At 43.0% G+C, this 19,484-nt stretch overlaps 1 protein-coding gene across 3 annotated transcripts in view; it reads right to left on the bottom strand.

Moving 5' to 3' along the window:
- The window catches only part of SATB2 (SATB homeobox 2), a 166,198-nt gene that overhangs the window by 124,977 nt on the left and 21,737 nt on the right, over positions 1–19,484 (bottom strand). For all 3 annotated transcript variants that reach the window (XM_048869826.2, XM_048869827.2, XM_048869825.2), the window contains exon 3: positions 16,141–16,317. In XM_048869826.2, the coding sequence (XP_048725783.1) occupies positions 16,141–16,317 (177 nt within the window). The remainder of the gene's footprint in view (positions 1–16,140; positions 16,318–19,484) is intronic.

Raw genomic sequence — 19,484 nt, forward strand, 5'->3', positions numbered from 1 at the left:
TTTTAATGGCTTAGCCAGTTCAAGGGGTTTTGCTTTATGGGTTTGGTTTGTGACTTTTTTTTTTAATGAGTTGTAAATCACCTTAAGATGCACTGCATGAATGGCTGCACTATAAAAGAGCAGTTTGTATCGTATTGCAAAATTTTTAGACATTCACCACACACAAATGGTGTTTGTAATGAAAATACTGCCATATATCTTAATTTGTACTAGAACAAATCAGTTTTATTTGTTCATTCTGTGACTTAGTGTCATAGGTCTTTGAGAAAAGATAATTTATAATTCCTTATGCAATTAGATATGAAATTAAGTCATCTCACTTCTTCAGAAGAATTTATAATAGAGCATCAAACTCTTCCAGGTTAAACCAGTTCCACTGATAATATTTTGATAGCGTCAAAAAAGATGACATAAAACTCTTTAGTGTAACAAATTAACACATGCCTTTTGGATAAATTACTGTACATGCTGTTAATCTTTTAATTAGGTTCTCAATTTCACATACACATTTATGGGAGGGGTGTTAGCGATCAGAAAATGCAAAAAAACATGGTGTTGATATGGTCTTTAATAAGACTTCAGAAAGAAAGAACTGGCATATGTAATCTTTGTTTTAAAATTGCCTAGTAATACTAGTAACTGCTGTGAATATTATAAAGAAAAAAACCCCTCAGTTCTGCACTCTTTTTTTTTGTTTGTTTTACAACTGAATAATTTTTAAGTTAGAAAAGGAAGAGACTGTTCTCCATGCTCACAGCTCAGAAAAAGATTTTGGGGCTAAAAGAAATACCACCCATAGTCACGTTTAATTTATCAGAATAACAATCCTTTGTTTTGCATATCTATTTTATGTTTGTTACATAAAAAGCTGCTTAGCTTTTTTTTTTTAAAAAGAATAATCTATGTTTGCAATGAACATATAGTTTGCATACATACACACGCACACACTGCATATATAATAAAGATATCTGTTTATATAGCAACAATCTATAGTAATAGTAATAACTGAAACACTTATTATATGGTAATGTTTCACAAAACGCAGTTTTCTCATGATGCTATAATCCTGCCTGAGTATTTCTCTACATCTTAAAATGATTTTTATATATACAGTTCATTATTTGATAAATTCTCTTCCTCAAACAGTCATCTGTTCTCAGTCAGTTTTAGCACAAGATAAACATTTTTTCCTCAATGTTCTCCCCACACACTCTTCCACAGAATCTTCACACAGTGCTGAAAAGAATAGACTCCGAGAAGCAGACAAACTGCCATCAGTTAACGATCCCTGTGCCAAGGGACATTTTAGAATGGAATTGTCATTGTGAAAGTAGGGACTATCTACTAGCTATCCCACATAATGGGTTTTATTAGAAAAAGGAAGAGGGCCAAAATGTGGCTAAGCAGCAAATATATTATAAAAACAAAGTATGAAAGCAATTTAGCAAAGAATCCTGAATGGCACACACATTCTCTCTTAAACTTACTCTAATTAAACTCTTATTTGAAAATTTTAGGAATATCCAAGTGAGGACAGGAAGCAACTGAAAATTACTGTACATACAGAACTGGCCGGTGGGGAGGTGTTGACACTGTTCTCTACAATTAGTATGGCTTTATAATTCAGCTAGCATTTACTTCATTCAAAAAGTGATCATTTTTGTTGGAATAAGCATGCAAGGGATATTGTCCATTAGTATCAAGAAAAGGAAGCCATTGTCTCAAACACTTTCCTGCTCCCATTTAACTGTGATGGAAAAGCTCTTAGGGACAAATTCTACCGTAAGATATAGCACCATAGAGGGGAGGGCTGGAAGGGAACTCAAGAGGTTATATAGTCCACCCCATACCACCCCAGGGCAGAATTAAGTATGCTTTCAGTGAAAAGTGCAAACACACCTCTAAGAACAGAGTTTGGTCTTGTGGCCTCAAGATTACTCATTGGCCCTGTCTACGCTGGGAAAATAGAGTGTTTTGGCAAACGGGCTGAGCTAGAACGCGTTAACGCTTTGTTAAACACCACTTGGCAACTAGGGTAGACAAAGGATCTATCTAAACTAGGGTTAGTCTTAACTGCAGAAAAGGTGTGTGTTTTACTGAACTCACTATGTCAAGTTAGTTAAATTCCTAGAGGAGACAAGGCACTGTAATTTTTACCTCATAGAATATCAGGGTTGGAAGGGACCTCAGGAGGTCATCTAGTCCAACCCCCTGCTCAAAGCAGGACCAATCCCCAATTTTTTGTCCAGATCCCTAAATGGCCCCCTCAAGGATTGAACTCACAACCCTGGGTTTAGCAGGCCAATGCTCAAACCACTGAGTTATCCCTCCACCCTCAATGCAGATGGTTGAGGTAAACACCAGTTGGGGTTTATACGGTTGACCATACCTAGCTCCATCAAAGTAAAAACTACTTATGCCTTTGTCTCAGCTACCTTGATGTGAAACTTGAATGATTTTAATGTAAAAAAATACCTTTTTCTGAAACAAAAGACATAACTCTGGCTATGATATGTTTGGAATAAGCCATGTTTTAACATGTTAGCTGGTCAGGGGGAGCCTTACCGGGAAGCCTAGGGACCTTTCTGATGAGCTAACATGTTAAAATGCAACCTCCCCTGTCTGTGCTAGAATTTTAAAATGTTTGCTTTTTAAGAATGCACCTCTTATTGTAGTCTACACAGACCACTGTTAAAAAACGTGATCAACGCTGGAGAGGTGAGGAGTTAGGTGTTTCAAACACCATTGTCTTTGCCAACATTACCTACTAAGTGATGTTTTAAATGTGTTATTAACACATTAGCTATCATATCTATTAAACACACCTCATTTTCCTATCATGGACTGGGGGGAAGGGGGGCTGTAACCTAATCTAGCCTATTGTGTTCCCTTTTTTAGGAAATACTGCTACTTTTAAACTAATATTTAGGCCCACATTAGAGAAATGAAATGAGGGCTAAACATAAATGTTCAATAAAAACTACCATACACCATTTCCCAACATTCCTCAAAAATACCAGAGGTTTCTGTGGGCGGGGGTGGGGAGAAGTGGACCAAAAATAATCTGAATTTATTAACAGCTGGTCTGAGTTTTTAATCAAGTACACACAGTCCTTTTGGAGTGAACTTTGGCTATGTCTACACTATAAAATTAGGTCGAATTTATAGAAGTCGGTTTTGTAGAAAGCATTTTTATACAGTCGACAGTGTGTGTCCCCACACAAATGCTCTAAGTGCATTTAGTCGGTGGAGTGCTTCCACAGTACTGAGGCAACCGTCGACTTCTGGAGCGTTGCACTGTGGGTAGCTAACCCACAGTTCCCGCAGTCTCTGCCGCCCATTTGAATTCTGGGTAGAAATCTCAATGCCTGATGGGGCAAAAACATTGTCGCAGGTGGTTCTGGGTACATATCGTCAGGCCCCCCCCTTTCCTCCCTCCCTCCCTGAAAGCAACGGCAGACAATCGTTTTGAGCCTTTTTTCCTGGGTTACCTGTGCAGATGCCATACCACGGCAAGCATGGAGCCCACTCAGCTCACCGTCACCATATGTCTCCTGGGTGTTGGCAGACGCGGTACTGCATTGCTACACAGCAGCCGCTCATTGCCTTTTGGCAGCAGACAGTGCAGTATGACTGGTAGCCATCGTCGCTGTACTCCAGGGTGCTCTTTTAGCCGACCTCAGTGGGCAAACATGAGAGTGACTCAGCCAGGTCATTTCCCTTTTAAGTTTCGTCTCATGGCCATTCAGTCCTGCCGGCAGTCCTACTGCATCGTCTTCTAATGAGCAGCCAGGAGACGATGATGGCCACCAGTCATACTGCACCGTCTGCTGCCAGCAAGATGTATAAAGATAGATGAAGTGGATCAAAACAAGAAATAGACCAGATTTGTTTTGTATTCATTTTCTCCTCCCTCCCTCCATGAAATCAACGGCCTGCTAAACCCTGGGCTTTGAGTTCTATCCTTGAGGGGGCCATTCTGTTTCTCCTTGATGCAAAGCCACCCACTTTGTTGATTTTAATTCCCTGTAAGCCAACCCTGTAAGCCATGTTGTCAGTCACCCTTCCCTCCATCAGAGCAACGGCAGACAATCGTTTCCCACCTTTTTTCAGCACAGAGGCCATAGCACTGGGAACATGGAGCCTGCTCAGATCACTGCAGCAATTATGAGCACTATAAACACATGCGTTATCTAGCAGGATATGCAGAACCATAACCTGCAAGAAAAGCGAAACCAGGTGAGGAGGAGACAACTGCAGCGCAGTAACGAGAGTGATGAGGCCATAGACATAGACTTCTCACAAAGTACGGGCCCCTGCAATGTGCACATCATGGTGCCAATTGGGCAGGTTCATGGCATGAAACGCCAATTCTGGGTCCGGGAGACAAGCACAGAGTGGTGGGACCACATAGTGTTGCAGGTCTGGGACAATTCCCAGTGGCTGCGAAACTTTTTAAGGGCACTTTCATGGGACTTTGTGACTTGCTTTCCCCTGTCCTGAAGCGCAAGAATACCAAGATGAGAGCAGCCCTCACAGTTGAGAAGCGAGTGGCAATAGCCCTGTGGAAGCTTGCAATGCCAGACAGCTACCCGTCAGTCGGTAACCGATTTGGAATGGGCAAATCTACTGTGGGGGCTGCTGTGATCCAAGTAGCCAACACTATCACTGAGCTGCTGATATCAAGGGTACTGACCCTTGGAAATGTGCAGGTCATAGTGGATAGCTTTGCTGCAATGGGATTCCCTAACTGTGGTGGGGCGACAGACGGAACCCATATCCCTATCTTGACACCGGAGCACCAAGGCAGCCAGTATATAAACCAAAAGGGGTACTTTTCAATGGTGCTGCAAGCACTGGCGGATCACAAGGGACATTTCACCAACATCAACGTGGGATGGCCAGGAAAGGTACATGATGCTTGCATCTTCAGGAACTCTGGTCTGTTTCAACAGCTGCTACAAGGGACTTACTTTCCAGACCAGAAAATAACCGTTGGGGATGTTGAAATGTCTATAGTTATCCTTGGGGATCCAGCCTACCCTTAATGCCATGGCTCGTGAAGCCATACACAGACACCCTGGACAGTAGTCAGGAGCTGTTCAACTACAGGCTGAGCAAGTGCAGAATGGTGGTAGAATGTGCATTTGGGCGTTTAAAAGCGCGCTGGCGCAGTTTACTGACTCGGTTAGACCTCAGCTAAACCAATATTCCCATTGTTATTACTGCTTGCTGTGTGCGCCACCATATCTGTGAGAGTAAGGGGGAGACGTTTATGGTGGGGTGGGAGGTTGAGGCAAATCGCCTGGCTGCTGGTTACGCGCAGCCAGACACCAGGGTGGTTAGAAGAGTACAGGAGGGTGCGGTGCGCATCAGAGAAGCTTTGAAAGCCAGTTTCAGGAATGGCCAGGCTATGGTGTGAAAGTTCTGTTTGTTTCTCCTTGATGGAAACTTCACCCCCGCAGGTTTCACTCTACTTTCCTGTAAGCTAAGCACCCTCCCCTCCCTGCTTCAATCACTGCTTGCAGAGGCAATAAAGTCATTGTTGCTTCACATTCATGCATTCTCTATTTATTCATCACACAAATAGGGGGATAACTGCCAAGGTAGCCCGGGAGGGGTGATGGAGGAGGGAAGCACCGGATGGGGTGGTGGAGGGAAGGACAAGGCCACACAGCACTTTAAAAAAAACTTTAAAACTTATTGAATGCCAACCTTCTGTTGCTTGGGCAATCCTCTAGGGTGGAGTGGCTGGGTGGCCAGAGGCCCCCACACCGCATTCTTGGGCGTCTGGGTGAGACGGCTATGGAACTCGGGGAGGAGGGCGGTTGGTTACACAGGGGCTGTAGAGGCAGTCTGTGCTCCTGCTGCCTTTCCTGCAGCTCAACCATACGTTGGAGCATATGAGTTTGATCCTCCAGCAGCCGGAGCATTGACTCCTGCCTTCTTTCAGCAAGCTGACGCCACCTACCATCTTCAGCCCGCCAACCCTCCTCACGGTCATATTGTTTTCCTGCACTCTGAGATTGTCTGCCTCCATGTATTTTGCCATGCTCTGTCAGTGTGGAAGGACAGCAGGAGATCAGAGACCATTTCATCATGAGTGCGTTTTTTTCGCCTTCTAATCTTTGCTAGCCTCTGGGAAGGAGAAACATATGCAGCTGGTGGAGGAAAAAAAAAGGGAGAGTGGTAGTTTAAAAAGACACATTTTATAGAACAATGGGTACACTCTTTCATGGTAAACCTTGCTGTTCACATTACATAGCACATGTGCTTTCATTACAAGGTTGCATTTTGCCTCTTATTCAGGGTATGCTGGTTTGGTGTGAGAGATCACTCACGCAGGGCCGGCCAGCAGAATTCGCCTTGCAGGCAGCCATGGTAAGCCACAGTCTTTTAGCTACTTTAACCTTCATAACATGTGGGAATGGTTTCAAACAGCAGCGCCCTCATTTCCCATACAAAGTAGCCGTTGGGTTGGCCATTAAAAATGGGTTGGCAATTTAAAAGGAGTGGTTGCGGTTTCCGGGTTCATGTGCAGCAGAAACCCGACTAACACTCCCTTCCCCCCCACACACACACAATTCTCTGGGATGATGGATTCACTCCTCCCCCGACCGCATAGCTAACAGCGGTGAAGATTTCTGTTCCACCACAGGCAAACAGCCCAGCAGAAACGGGCACGTCTGAACGTCCGCTTACTAAAAGCGCTCTATTTCAACCAGGTGACCAGGAATGATATCACTCTCCTGAGGGTAACACAGAGAGATAAAGAACGGATGTTGTTTGAATGCCAGCAAACACCGGGACCATACGCTGCAAAGCTTTGTTCTGCAGTGATTCCCAACTACGTGCTACTGGCCTGGCGTGGTAAAGTGTCCTACCATGGAGGACGCAGCAAGGCTGCCCCCACCAGAAACAGAAAGGCTTTGGGAGTACATCCAGGAGAGCTTTATGGAGATGTCCCTGGAGGATTTCTGCTCCACCCCCAGACACGTTAAAAGACTTTTCCAGTGGTTGTACTGGCCGTGAATGCCAGGGCAAATTAATCATTAAACATGCTTGCTTTTAAACCATGTATAATATTTTACAAAGGTACACTCACCAGAGGTCCTTTCTCCACCTTCAAGGTCAGGGAGCCCACCTTGGGTGGGTTTGGGGGGTACTGGCTCCAGGTCCAGGGTGAGAAACAGATCCTCACTGCTGGGGAAACAGGTATCTCCGCTTCCTTGCTGTGAGCTATCATCTTCCTCGCCCCCAAAATCCGCTTCCGTGTTGCCTCCCACTCCTTGGACGGAGTCAAAGCACAGGGTTGGGGTAGTGGAGGCTGCACCCCCTAGAATGGCATGCAGCTCATCATAGAAGCAGCATGTCTGGGGCTCTGAACCGGAACGGCCGTTTGCCTCTCTGGTTTTTTGGTAGGCTTGCCTGAGCTCCTTAATTTTCACGCGGCACTGCTGCGGGACCCTGTTATAGCCTCTGTCCTTCATACCATTGGAGATTTTTTCAAATATTTTGGCAATTAGTCTTTTCAAATGGAGTTCTGCCAGCACGGATTCGTCTCCCCATACAGCGATCAGATCCCGTACCTCCCATTCGGTCCATGCTGGAGCTCTTTGGTGATTCTGGACTGCATGGTCTCCTGTGATGATGAGCTCTGCATGGTGACCTATGCAGGTGAGCTCGTCACGCTGGCCAAACAGGAAACGAGAATCAAAAGTTCGCGGGCCTTGTCCTGTCTACCTGGCCAATGTATCTGAGTTGAGAGCACTGTCCAGAGCGGTCACAACTGAGCACTCTGGGATAGCTCCCGGAGGCCAATACCGTCGAAATGCATCCACAGTACCCCAAATTCGACCCAGCAAGGCCGATTTCAGAGCTAATCCCCTTGTCAGGGGTGGAGTAAAGAAATCGATTTTAAGAGCCCTTTAATTCGAAAAAAAGGACTTCGTCGTGTGGATGGGTGCAGAGTTAAATCGAGTTAGCACTGCTAAATTCGACCTAAACTCATAGTGTAGACCAGGCCTTTGTTTATTTTCCCTCAAATACTGCTGTAAGGGTTACCGGGCCATAGCCCCTTTTCTGTCACAACTTCTTTAGCATTTTGTTCATGGGTTTACAGAACTGACTAAAAGAATATGTGACAATATTTCTCTAATGAGGGTGAAGCTGTGGGACACAAGTTTTATCTATTTGCATATAGCCTGCAGCACAAAGAGTGGAAAGCTTTAAGGAATACAACCTTGTAAAACAGTAGAGCAGATTTGCTATTATGTTCTGGTGTTATTGCTCAGAAACAGAAAGAAAGAAGAAATCTTTAATGTTTTCTTTCAGTGACGTATTCAGAATTTTACCAATTACTGGTATGGAACAAACAAATGATACACACTCCACTGAAACACAAATTCAGGATTCATTAGAGTCCTCAAACCAGTCAAAATATGGTGTATTTCACAGCACTTGGTTTAACAATTTGCATCGCGGACATGCAAAAGCTCACAGGCATACAGGAAACGAAGCAGGGGTATTCTACTGTGACCAAAATGTGCTCCAACCACTCAGCTCTCTCTTCTTTTCATCCCTGCCTCCTCTTCTGCTTGTGAACGCCATGGTATTTTGCTCAGTCACAAACCACACATGAGATGGAAAGCAGCCATCAGAAGTGCTGAGCTATTCAGGGCTCCGTTTGATTACTTTCCTTTAAGCTGTTCAAACACTAATAAATTACCCATTTACTTATACTACCCAGATGTTTGCCATCTAGAAAAACAGGATTATTTGTGGAAGTTTTTGTTCCATCTCAAAAATCCTGCAAATAATAAATGGAGAGCAGAGAGCCAATGCCACAAGCAACTTGCATATAGATCAGCATTTTGGTGGGGGGCAAAAAACACTTGTTGACCACTGTTTTAAAGTTAAGAACTTCTGTAACGAGCAAAGCAAGGAATGTAGTGGTCAATGGGTTCATAAGGTAGTGACACAGGAAGTATTTGCGTAACAGCAAAATGACTCTACCAAAAAAAGGTAACATTCACAGATGAGATTTAAAGGCAACCTGCAACATTTTTTTAAATTGGATTTGGACCCTTCCTGATTCTTTAGCACATGTAAAGAAACTTGAAATGTATTTTTTCCCCAAAAATAAGGTTCTTCATGGTTATCAGAAGTCTCACTATGGTCTTCCATGATTTTGATGGGAGACGGTCTCAGTTATATTTGCTGGGAACACCCATGCCTTATCTGAAAGACTTTGGATGTTGAATCTTTATCAAATATGCCCCTTCAGCCAAGTGTTCATTAGGTGTTAGAATTAAATACATGTAAACAAAAAAGCAAAAAACATTTTAAACAGGCTGAGTAAAATTCCTTGCCCTTCACACTTACTTGATTTTCTCTCTAAACTCTTGGGATACAGTTCTGCGCTCCACTTCCCATGAAGCGTTCCAGGGTAGACAAGATACGAACTTTTAAGGTCTTTGTAGCAGAGACCATGATTTTGTCTGTGTTTGTACAGTGCCTAGCACAATGGGGTCCTGGTCCATGACTGGAACTCCTAGGTACTATGGTAATACAAAGTATTATTAAATAATAATAATACTAAACACAGGAAAAACCAAAACCTGAGAAAAATCTTTCAGGCCTTCTTTTTAGAACATAAGGAAGCAAAAATGGAAACACCCAAAACTACAAAACCCAGAGAATTTAGGGAGGCGTTCAGAAGGAAACTTTTCTTCTGGACCCCTTCAGATCATTGCCAGAATTCACATCGGCTTAACAATTCGTTTCAAGGCTGTCAGTATTAACTTCAGAGCTCATTACAAAATGCCCAGTATAGCCACATCAGGCAGACATGCAACACTGCTGAGTGCTTTAGTCCAGCCCCCCACCACCTTGCCTCCAAAATCAGAAACCATTGAGAAGGGAGTGAGTGAGGAGAGCTAAGGATGAGAATATAGACGCCCCAGGAGAAGCGAATAAGGCAAAAGGGGGTTACTACTTTTAACTTAATCAGATATAGTTCTTAATCAAAGATCCGGATAAGATTTTGCTGCTGAGAAGAGGCCAGAAGGGAGGGATATTTTGTTTGTGTGTTTTTAAATAAGAGAGAGGTGTTACATTTTCAGGGCATCCATATTTGGCAACCACCAAGTTGAGGTTATGGGGACATTGCCTAGAACCTAAAGGCACAAATACAGGAGAACTGCACTAATCATTGGGAGGCCCCATGACAAATTAATGAACTTCACAAGATTAGGGAGCAAGTAGATTGTAAGGGCAACTTAAATCGCAAACGTTTTGGAATAGGGAACATCTTTTTGTTCTGTGTTTGTAGAGCACCTACCATAATGGGATCGTGGTCCATGACCAGGGTTCTTAGGCACTACCGCATACAAACGAAGAAGGAAAAAAAAGTGAACAAACAATGCGAGGGCAAGGAAACCATCAGAAAATGCATTTTGTTCATTTGATAACTATCACGGAGTTTCATTTATAGCACCAGAATTTTACCAGTAAAGCAAGTGTTTCTTTTGTAAACACAAAAAAGTCTTGACAGTGCAAAACCTGACTAGACCACCCTGTTATTTATTATTATCGGTGCTTTGATCAAAAGAACTTGGGACCCAGCCCTGCACACACAGCTCTGAACAGTACTAGCCAGTGGTCTTTGCTGAGGAGTAGGAAGAGACCACTACACCTGTACATTTTCACACAACTCTTCAAAGTAGACCCAGTTCTCCTCTCGCATCAGCTGTCCATGGGATAGCTCCACTGACATGAGTGCAGTTATTCCTCTTACTTATACTAGCTGTAATCAGAAAGAAACTTCTTCTCTTCCTGTCTGTAGTGTACTTAGTACACTATTACTACTGTTCAAGCAGTAACATGCATAGATTAGCAAGGTTCTACTGTATTTTCATGATCTTGTTTTATCTTTCTTGATAGAGGAATATTAAAATTATTCTTGTGTGTACTCAATGGCAATAAAGACCAGCAGCTGATCTGTTTGCCTTCACCCTGCAGTTACACAGTCTACGCTGATGTTACTTCGCAATCCAACAGAGCTCACTGTTGGGAAATGTTTCCTGGTAGTTTGCCCAAATTATCTTTTACTCAGTTTCCTGTGATTACCCCTAGCCCTGTCCTCTTGGAGGTCCTAGGCAATTCCACTCCCTTCTTGGTATTTACACCCTTCAAATATTTGTAGACAGTTATAGTCCCACAGATAGCAACAGGGTTGTAATGGTCATCACACAATGCAACTAAAGCAGGAGCTAAGTATTCAGGCTGACATAGGTTCACACATTTGGTGGACTGCGTTTTAGTGGCTGGTTGTTTTCTAAATGGCAAAATACCCAAAGCGACTGCAGTATTTAAGTGTATCCAGTCATCATGGAGGGCATTAGGTTAACAGCCCGAGGGCGGGGCAGACTAAGTATATTTACATGTTCAGAAACTTTGTTTGCCCCCCTTTTTCCAAATGAAAAGATGGTTTGTGGTTAAGACACCAGGAGTTCTGGGTTTCATTCCTGGCTTTGTCACATTTGCTATGGATCCTGGGCAAGTCCTTTAATATCTGTGCCTCAGTTTCCCAGCTGTCCAGTTGGGATAATGACATTTCCCTACCTCTCACTCATGCTGCCAGGATAAAATTCTTCATGTTTGTGAAGTGCTCAGACTCTAGAGCAGAGGTGGGCAAACTACGGCCTGTGAGCCACATCTGGTCCACAGGACCATCCTGCCCGGTCCTTGAGCCCCCGGCCCATCCCCTGCTGTTCCCCCTCCCCCTGCAGCCTCAGCTTGCTGAGACACCAGTACTCTGGCCCACTGCTCCTGCCAGGAAGCACGGCAGCGTGGCTGCGAGCTCCTGCCGCTCTGAGCGGCATGGTAAGGGGGCGGGGAGGTTGGATAAGGAGCAGTGGATTCCGGGGGCAGTCAGGGGACAGGGAGCAGGGGGTGGTTGGATGGGGTGAGGTGGTTGGATAGTGGGTTGGGTCCCAGGGGGGCAGTTAGGGGCAGGGGTGTGGATATCGGTCAGGGCAGTCAAGGTAAAGGGAGCAGGGGGGGTTGGATAGGAGATGGGGTCCCAGGGAGGCGGTTATTGGTGGGAGGTCCCGGGAGGGGGTGGTCAGGGGACAAGGAGCAGGGGGGGGTTGGATGGATTGGGGGCGGATAGGGAGCGGGAGCCAGACTGTTTGGGGAGGCACAGCCTTCCCTACCCGGCCCTCCATATAGTTTTGCAACCCCAATGTGGCCCAAAAACTTTGCCCACCCCTGCTCTAGAGTGCCAGAGGCCAGATATAATAGCAAGCCTAAAGAGTTGCCCACTTCTTTCTCTCCCTTAGATCTCCTGTCACTTTCTTGTTTCCCTCCACTCCACCTGGCGGCCTCCTACCTTCCTTCAGTCTCCACATTTCACTTTTCTCCTTATCACCGCCCCCCTCTGCCCTCCCCACCCCCATGCAATGGTCTTCTGTCCACCTGGCTAATTGCTACACGTTTTGCTCCTGGTAATAGGATCCCGGAACAGACGTGCACTTTCTGAATGGGTAACATCATGCAGCACAACTCCTCCTAAAGCCATGGCAGCCCCTCCTGAAATGTATCTATCTAATCTATGGCTAAAACTGTCGCTCTGCCCTGGAAACTTTCATTCACAGCAGAGGTCTGAGAGGAGCATCCACAGTGGAAGACACTGCACTTTGCCCGGCGAACCCATGTTGACCCTGACCTAGCTGAACCATTTTCAGGAAGTGGAAGCGTAGTTCCAGCTTCGTGGTCCAGTCATTCTTTGGCTTCTCTGCAGAGCCTGTGACCAGAGCTAACTAGCAGAGCTGGTCAAAATATAGAAGAAAAATCTCACTTAATTTTTTTCCCCTGGTTTCTCTCAGCATTGCAAAATTTGCCAACTAGCTCTACTAAATTAGTATCCATTGTCGTAAGGAGTCTGCTTTCACAGCTAATCCAACAGCTGTACGTTTGTCTGTAAAATGGAGCCGATTGTAGCTACTTTTATTTTTAGTATAGAGGGGCAGCCTGTGGAGATGTCTGGTCCCAGCATTCAGTGCTGTATCTTTAACCATCTTCATGGAGCACTGGCTGCTGAGACACACAGAGCCTATGGGCTACCTCTTCTTATGAGAGAGATCAGGTGCAGGTCACAATGTAGAACTCTAATGGCCACTCAGAAATAGGCCCTGTAGACTCCAGTTTGGTCACAAATGCTCCAGATGAATTATTCTCTGTCTGGGACCCCACCCAATAAATACAATGATTAGAAGCAGACTGTTTTAGATTTGGGATATTAATGTTATTAAATTCTGCAGAGGAAAATATCCTTGTTAAGAAGAGCTCGGTGATATCGCATTCTATTCATAAAGAAATAGGTAGCAGGTTTTCTAATTTCAGGTGTAGCCTCAAATGATGAAAGAAAATACATAAATGTTTACTACGCTTTTATGGATTTCACACAACCAACTTCCACACCCTAGTGCCAGGCTGGTAATAAGTCCCTATCTGGTTACAGAACATTGTTTGTGAAGATAACAATGTGTGAACATAGAGAAAAATTAACAATGTGCATTTTTTCCACCTAATAGATTACAATATCTGGAATTCTTATCCCACAGCTGGATTATTAATCAGTGCACAGACTGCCTTTACAATAATGAAGCATTAACCAGTTAATGTTTACTTTGCCACTAAAATATGTCAGGATAGCTCTTCACATCAGTATCCTAGTCAGTTTTCTACAAAGCAAGTTGCTCAAAGTTTTATTGCATTTAGAAAAGCACCAGAGAATGCTGAACTTCTCACATTGGTCTTATAAATTAGCTGTTTTCCTGTTCACAGAACACTGGTAAAGAGAACTAAAATGATTGTTTATCAATGCATTGTTTAAAAAGAAATCAACTCCAATGATCACAATTGTTGACAAAGTTACTGGCAGCATGTCATTATTGGAGAAGGAGGGGCTGGTCTCTCCTGATGCAGAGCAGCTGAGATAGGCTCAGAAAGGGAAAAACAGATGTACTATCATTTTTTATAAGCTAATACTAATACATCACCACCTTACAGGCCCCCTTGTTTCAACCCTAATACTGATTACAAACCAAACCAATATCCTGCCGTTTTCAGCGGGACTCTCAACTGTTTTGGTGATCAACTAGTTCTATGTCCATGCCTCTGTCACGTCTCGCAGCTTGCACATAAATGATCTGTTCTCTAGCAGACTTCATATAAAAAAAAAAATCAACCTCAAATGATACATTCAGTGTTCCTTCACTATTTGTATGGCGTGTATGGTACAATTTAAAACTGGCTTTTCAGAGTGAGGTAATAAGAGCAATACATTAATAAGAGATCTAGGAGCTGATCAAGCTTTATGGCAATTTCTTCCACTTTTAAGTACAATTTCATGTGTGAGGTTTAACACTACAAAGGAACTGGTGGGCACTAACACTTTGTATGAGAAAAGTGCTCATCAAAGAGAGACCATTTCTTAACTGATTAAATCAATTTGATATGTGAGGTTTGAATACTAGCCCATTAAAACACAAACACACAAACCAACAACTGATGATTACTTTAACCTGTTCATTTTCCAAGACCACACTGCAAAAAAATGCAGCAGCCACTGCACAGGGGGAAGTGGCTATTAGCCTGTGTGAGTCCCTCTCCCACTTGAGCCCTCAGCAGAAGGGTACTGCAAGAGAGAGGTTTCTCCAAGCAAGATGCTCAGCTGGTATGGGTCACTGCATGCAATGGCACGCCTCCCCATGAAGCCCCTTCCCTCGATAGATGCCAAAAATCAAATCTTGGCTACTTAACGCAGCGTGTTCCACATATTAGCTCCCAACATGTTGAGCAACCGTGTTAACGGAGATGAATAGCGCTGTCAAGCAGGAAGCTGGCTCACCAGGATGGAAACAGTGGGATACAGTGACCTTTACATTCAGAGAAAAGTGTCCCTGAAATGGCATGAAGTGTTCTGAAAGAAATCCGAACTTCTTTGCTTGCGTTGATTGTTATGTTTTGTAACAAAACTCAGTGTCGCTGTGCTTGAGTTTTGCTTGGTCCCAAATCCTGGACCTCTCTCGAAAAGCAGACTAGCTGACAGAGGAAATTAATCATTATCACACTGTTTTGAAAGAAGTTTTCTTTATATGAGCCCGACATTATTATATCCTAGTTTCCAGGACACTTAGTTTCAAACACCGCTGCTGTTCACATTGAATGCAGCTGAAACCTCATGGCTGCCTTCTATTTTGATTTTTGTTAAATAAGGAAATACTGTCTAAAGCAGCTAAAAAGCCAAATTTCCAAGTAAAACCACTCTTAAATTAGTCTAATTGTGCATTGGTTTTTAAAAGATCATGTCAAGATTGAACTGAAAGTTACGGATTTTGCTTCCAAAAAAGTAAGCATTACCATCTAGTCAATACAAGCCATTCACTTGAAATGCAGAGAAAATCATTTTAACAAGATCTTGGTTTTCAATTTTTTTCTCAAGAGGTTTTTTTTTTGTTTTTTTTTTAAACCTCTTCTCGACTGCCGAAGAATCATCTACACAACTATAGGGTGACATTCAGCTTCCCAAGAGGCTTTGTAGCACTATGCTAGGGAAGCCAAAATAGATATTGGTCTAATGTAAAATAATCAGAATAAGCTACAAGTCATAAAAGGAATCCAATAAATATATATCTATCGATCTATCTCTATTAGGGACAAAGTATGGTGCAGCACAACCATTCTTAAATACATAACCTGGTGTTCATGTGTCATGGCCCTAAATGAGGGGGAAAGATAGCTTGCACATATTGTACACACAGGCGTACTACATGGCTCTTCTGAATAATGTTCTTTGAGGCAGCAAGCTTAGGGCCTTACAGTAAAGAACAAAGCGAGTCATAACATTTTCTCTGATTGATCAGTACCAGCCTTTCATACTTCAGTAGGATTTATCAAACGCTTTCTAAACCAGGCAGAGAGTTTGGGGTTGTTACAAGCCCAGTTGTAAGAAATACTACTGATTTAACTGCTTGCTAGGTTTGCCATTAATTCTCTTGCACAGTGACCTCAGGAGCTATGAAAGGTTGTTTTCTTATGCCAATGAGCATGAAAAAGAATGCAGTGGAATACCTTGTGCCTGAGCTGCAGAACTGTGGGAATACCCCAGAGCCAGGAGCGCCGTCTCCACCAGCTGGCTAAAGAGCACATCTTTGCGGACCAGAACGAACTCTGCATGCTCCTCTCGATTATCGTATTCGAGGGAGGTGTCCAACTGCTCCACCACACAAAAGACAGGAATCATCAAACCTAAGTGAGAAAAGTTTTTAAAAGAATCATCAGTAATAGAGGAACAGGAACAAATAAGTCATTCATTTCTGATTTAAAATGTCAGATTAATACATCTCCTGGAGTGCTCATGTTAGCAGATTCCCGGTTTTCATTCGGCTGCAGAATGGTCTTTCAAGAGAAATAGTGGGTGCCTCATCACTTGACTCATTTAAAACCACACTAGATAACAGTCCAGAGAATACAATGCAGGAACCAAACCGTAACTGGCATGGGGATGAACAAGATGCCCTAATGAGACTTTCCAGATATGTGCTCCAGAAGGATGGGGTGTGGTCATTAATACATATATAGACTGAAGCCACTCAGCCTTTTGCCATATTAAGAAACATTCTACAGAAACATGCGTTGTTCATAGGAAAACCCACCCTGTTAGCAAGTGCTGGTCCTGCAGAATCACTGAGGCATGAGTGGGTAGTGGTCACTCATTATCTCCCCGTGATATAAGGCAGGAGGGGGTAGTGGTCTAGAGAGGATCTAGGTATGAACTAAGCAGTCCTAGGAGAGGAAGTTTAGAAGCAGCCCAGACTTGGGAGAAGGTTTGGGCAGGGTTGTTTAATTTTGTTTTATTGCAAGTTCCTTTCATGACTCCTGGCAGGTTTGCATCTGCTACAACTTGTGTGGCCTGTGTTTGAAACAGACTAGGGAAGCTACCTTTCACATAACATTACCTGTAACAATGTTATCATCCTTTCTTTTCAAACTGCTGATTAGCTCTGCTACTAGAAGTTTATTAACTGGTTACATATACTTCTGAGTCACTGAACATGCTGGAAATCATTGTGAGGCTGGAGATGTATCTCAGCCTAAAATGGTTTAACTAGTTCCTACCTATACAGTCGAATGAAAGGAGTTCCTTTAGGTCTATTATTGTTGGGGGAAAGCTCATTCTAAAGAGCAGCAGTATAGCGATCTCTCTCTAACAGCAAATAAAAGAAAAACAACTAGCTATTTTTAGGTTATGTTAAGGAGAACAATCATTGTGCTACTGTATTGCACATTCAAGCAAAATACAGGGAAAACTGCATTTCAAGAAGTCAACTCTCCTTCCTTAAGAAGCCAATTAAAACTTCTTCGAGGTATCCACTACAGTTCGGTTCAAGCTTTAGTTAAAGATCACTTCTATACACTGATGAAGTTTCTGGTTCTTTAGGCATTTTCTTGGGGTAAAGCTACATTCCATTTTAGAATCACAGTCCTAAAGGAGACAGTGAAGTCAATGACAACCATAGGAGGAAAAACTAATGGACTCAAATCCTTATCAGCTCTTGGTGCAAGAGACGAAACTCATTTAAAAATAAAATGTAAAGTACACAACTCTCAATCGTTACATTAGACACTGATCAGGTTCCCTTTGACAAGTACAGCAGTGTTGGTTGCAATAGTAACAAGCTCAGGAATGAATCTCTCACTATCAGATTGCTGCGATTCATTTTGTTTTACTTAAAAAATGTTTAACTGAAATAGTTCGCAGTTCTGCTAATACAACATCCATAGTCATATTGCTCCTTGTCTTATTTCTTAACTCTTGGATTCTGGTACATGACCAAGGGTTTTGCAAGCTCAAATAGCACCGTTTATTCTTAATGTACTCAAGAACATGTACCATAAAGCCATCCGGCTTCTTTGCCGGAAAGATGTTATGGAATTGATCCTGCTCCTGTTGAAGCCAGTGACAAAATTCCTGTTAACTTCTATGACCCTAGGATTGAATCCTAGTTGCCTATAAATCACACAAATTTCAGTCTCTCTGTAAGTGAAAATCTTCTGTTTCTATTCAGATATGGTTTGTCATACTACTTTTGATGCCCAATTTATCATTAGTAATGCCAACAATCTGTGGTGTAACTATTAATATGTTGCGAGACAAGTTTATGATGACTGTAGTAACAAGAGGCCAAATTCAGACGCAATGCTAATGGCTGCATAAATTACAATTTGGTAAATTAGCACAAGTGGGTGAATGCAAGCTTATAAGAGAGAGGGGCGTGCTGTTGCATCTTTTATCCTCCTACTGGTTGCTTTTCTTGCTACAACCCTGTCTATCTGCCCCCTTGACATATAGGTTATATTGATTCCCCATGCAATTTATACTATCATTTACGTCTTCTCTGCAGAAGAAGCTCTCAATTGCTGGAAGTAGAATTGCTCACAGTTTAATTTTGGAGTGGCAGGATGAACCCACGGTATTATTGCAGATCCTCCGTAATGCTCCCAAATACTGGGTTTTAAAATGGTCCTTTCCCACCACTGCTTGCTGGCAGCTCTGCTACAGAGATGGGGTTTCTAAGGACAGCATCTCTGAGCTTTCTGGCCCGGTAGAAATGACAATAAGATGCTAATAGTACATTAAAAAGAATGGGGGGCAAGGGGCAAAGGGCAAATTACCACATCCTCTACTGCTAATGGGGTTTTGTGCCTGTGGCTACAACCCCTGGAACTTTAAACACCAATCCTACTTTACTAAAGACTGATGGTAAATCCAACTCTCCCCAGAAAATCTCATTCCAAAGAAGTATCACCTGCTTTGTCCTTTATTTAGCACTGGACAGAGTAAAGCTATCATTTCTCCCACAGATTTATTACCTCAGAGTTCCCTGTTTCCTGACAATCTGAGTGAATAAATTAACATTCTTTACTGTACATTAAAAATGAGAGAAGAAAACATTTTCGGCTGGAAGCCAATGTCACTCTCACAGACTGATATACACAACTTCTCACACCTAGGTACGTATATTACACCTCTCTCATACTCAACCCTAATACAATAGATTTAAAGTAGAGCCGTGTAAATTAGTCAATGCTCTGCAACAGCCCCAGTCAGAGAATTTATAGCAATATTTACAAAGCTGGGACCGTGAGCTTAGACATGAAGCCTTGTAGGTGCTGATGGAGTAAGGCAAAACAAGCCTTTACGTAGTTAGTTTTAACATTGCTTGGTTCTCTTCCCATTCCTGATCATCTAGAAACTACCACACACAAAAGAAAACTTCTGGTCCTAAAACTGTGTGTATTTGGTTTCCCAGATTTACAAAGGCGCTTCAGCGGGTCTTTATAACTCATGGTGCAGGACATAAAACTATATGATTTTCATATACAGAGGTTACAAGAGGTGGACTGGAGGCAAG

This window comes from Caretta caretta, chromosome 11 (genome assembly GCF_965140235.1).
Source record: "Caretta caretta isolate rCarCar2 chromosome 11, rCarCar1.hap1, whole genome shotgun sequence".
Taxonomy (NCBI): Eukaryota; Metazoa; Chordata; order Testudines; family Cheloniidae; genus Caretta; species Caretta caretta.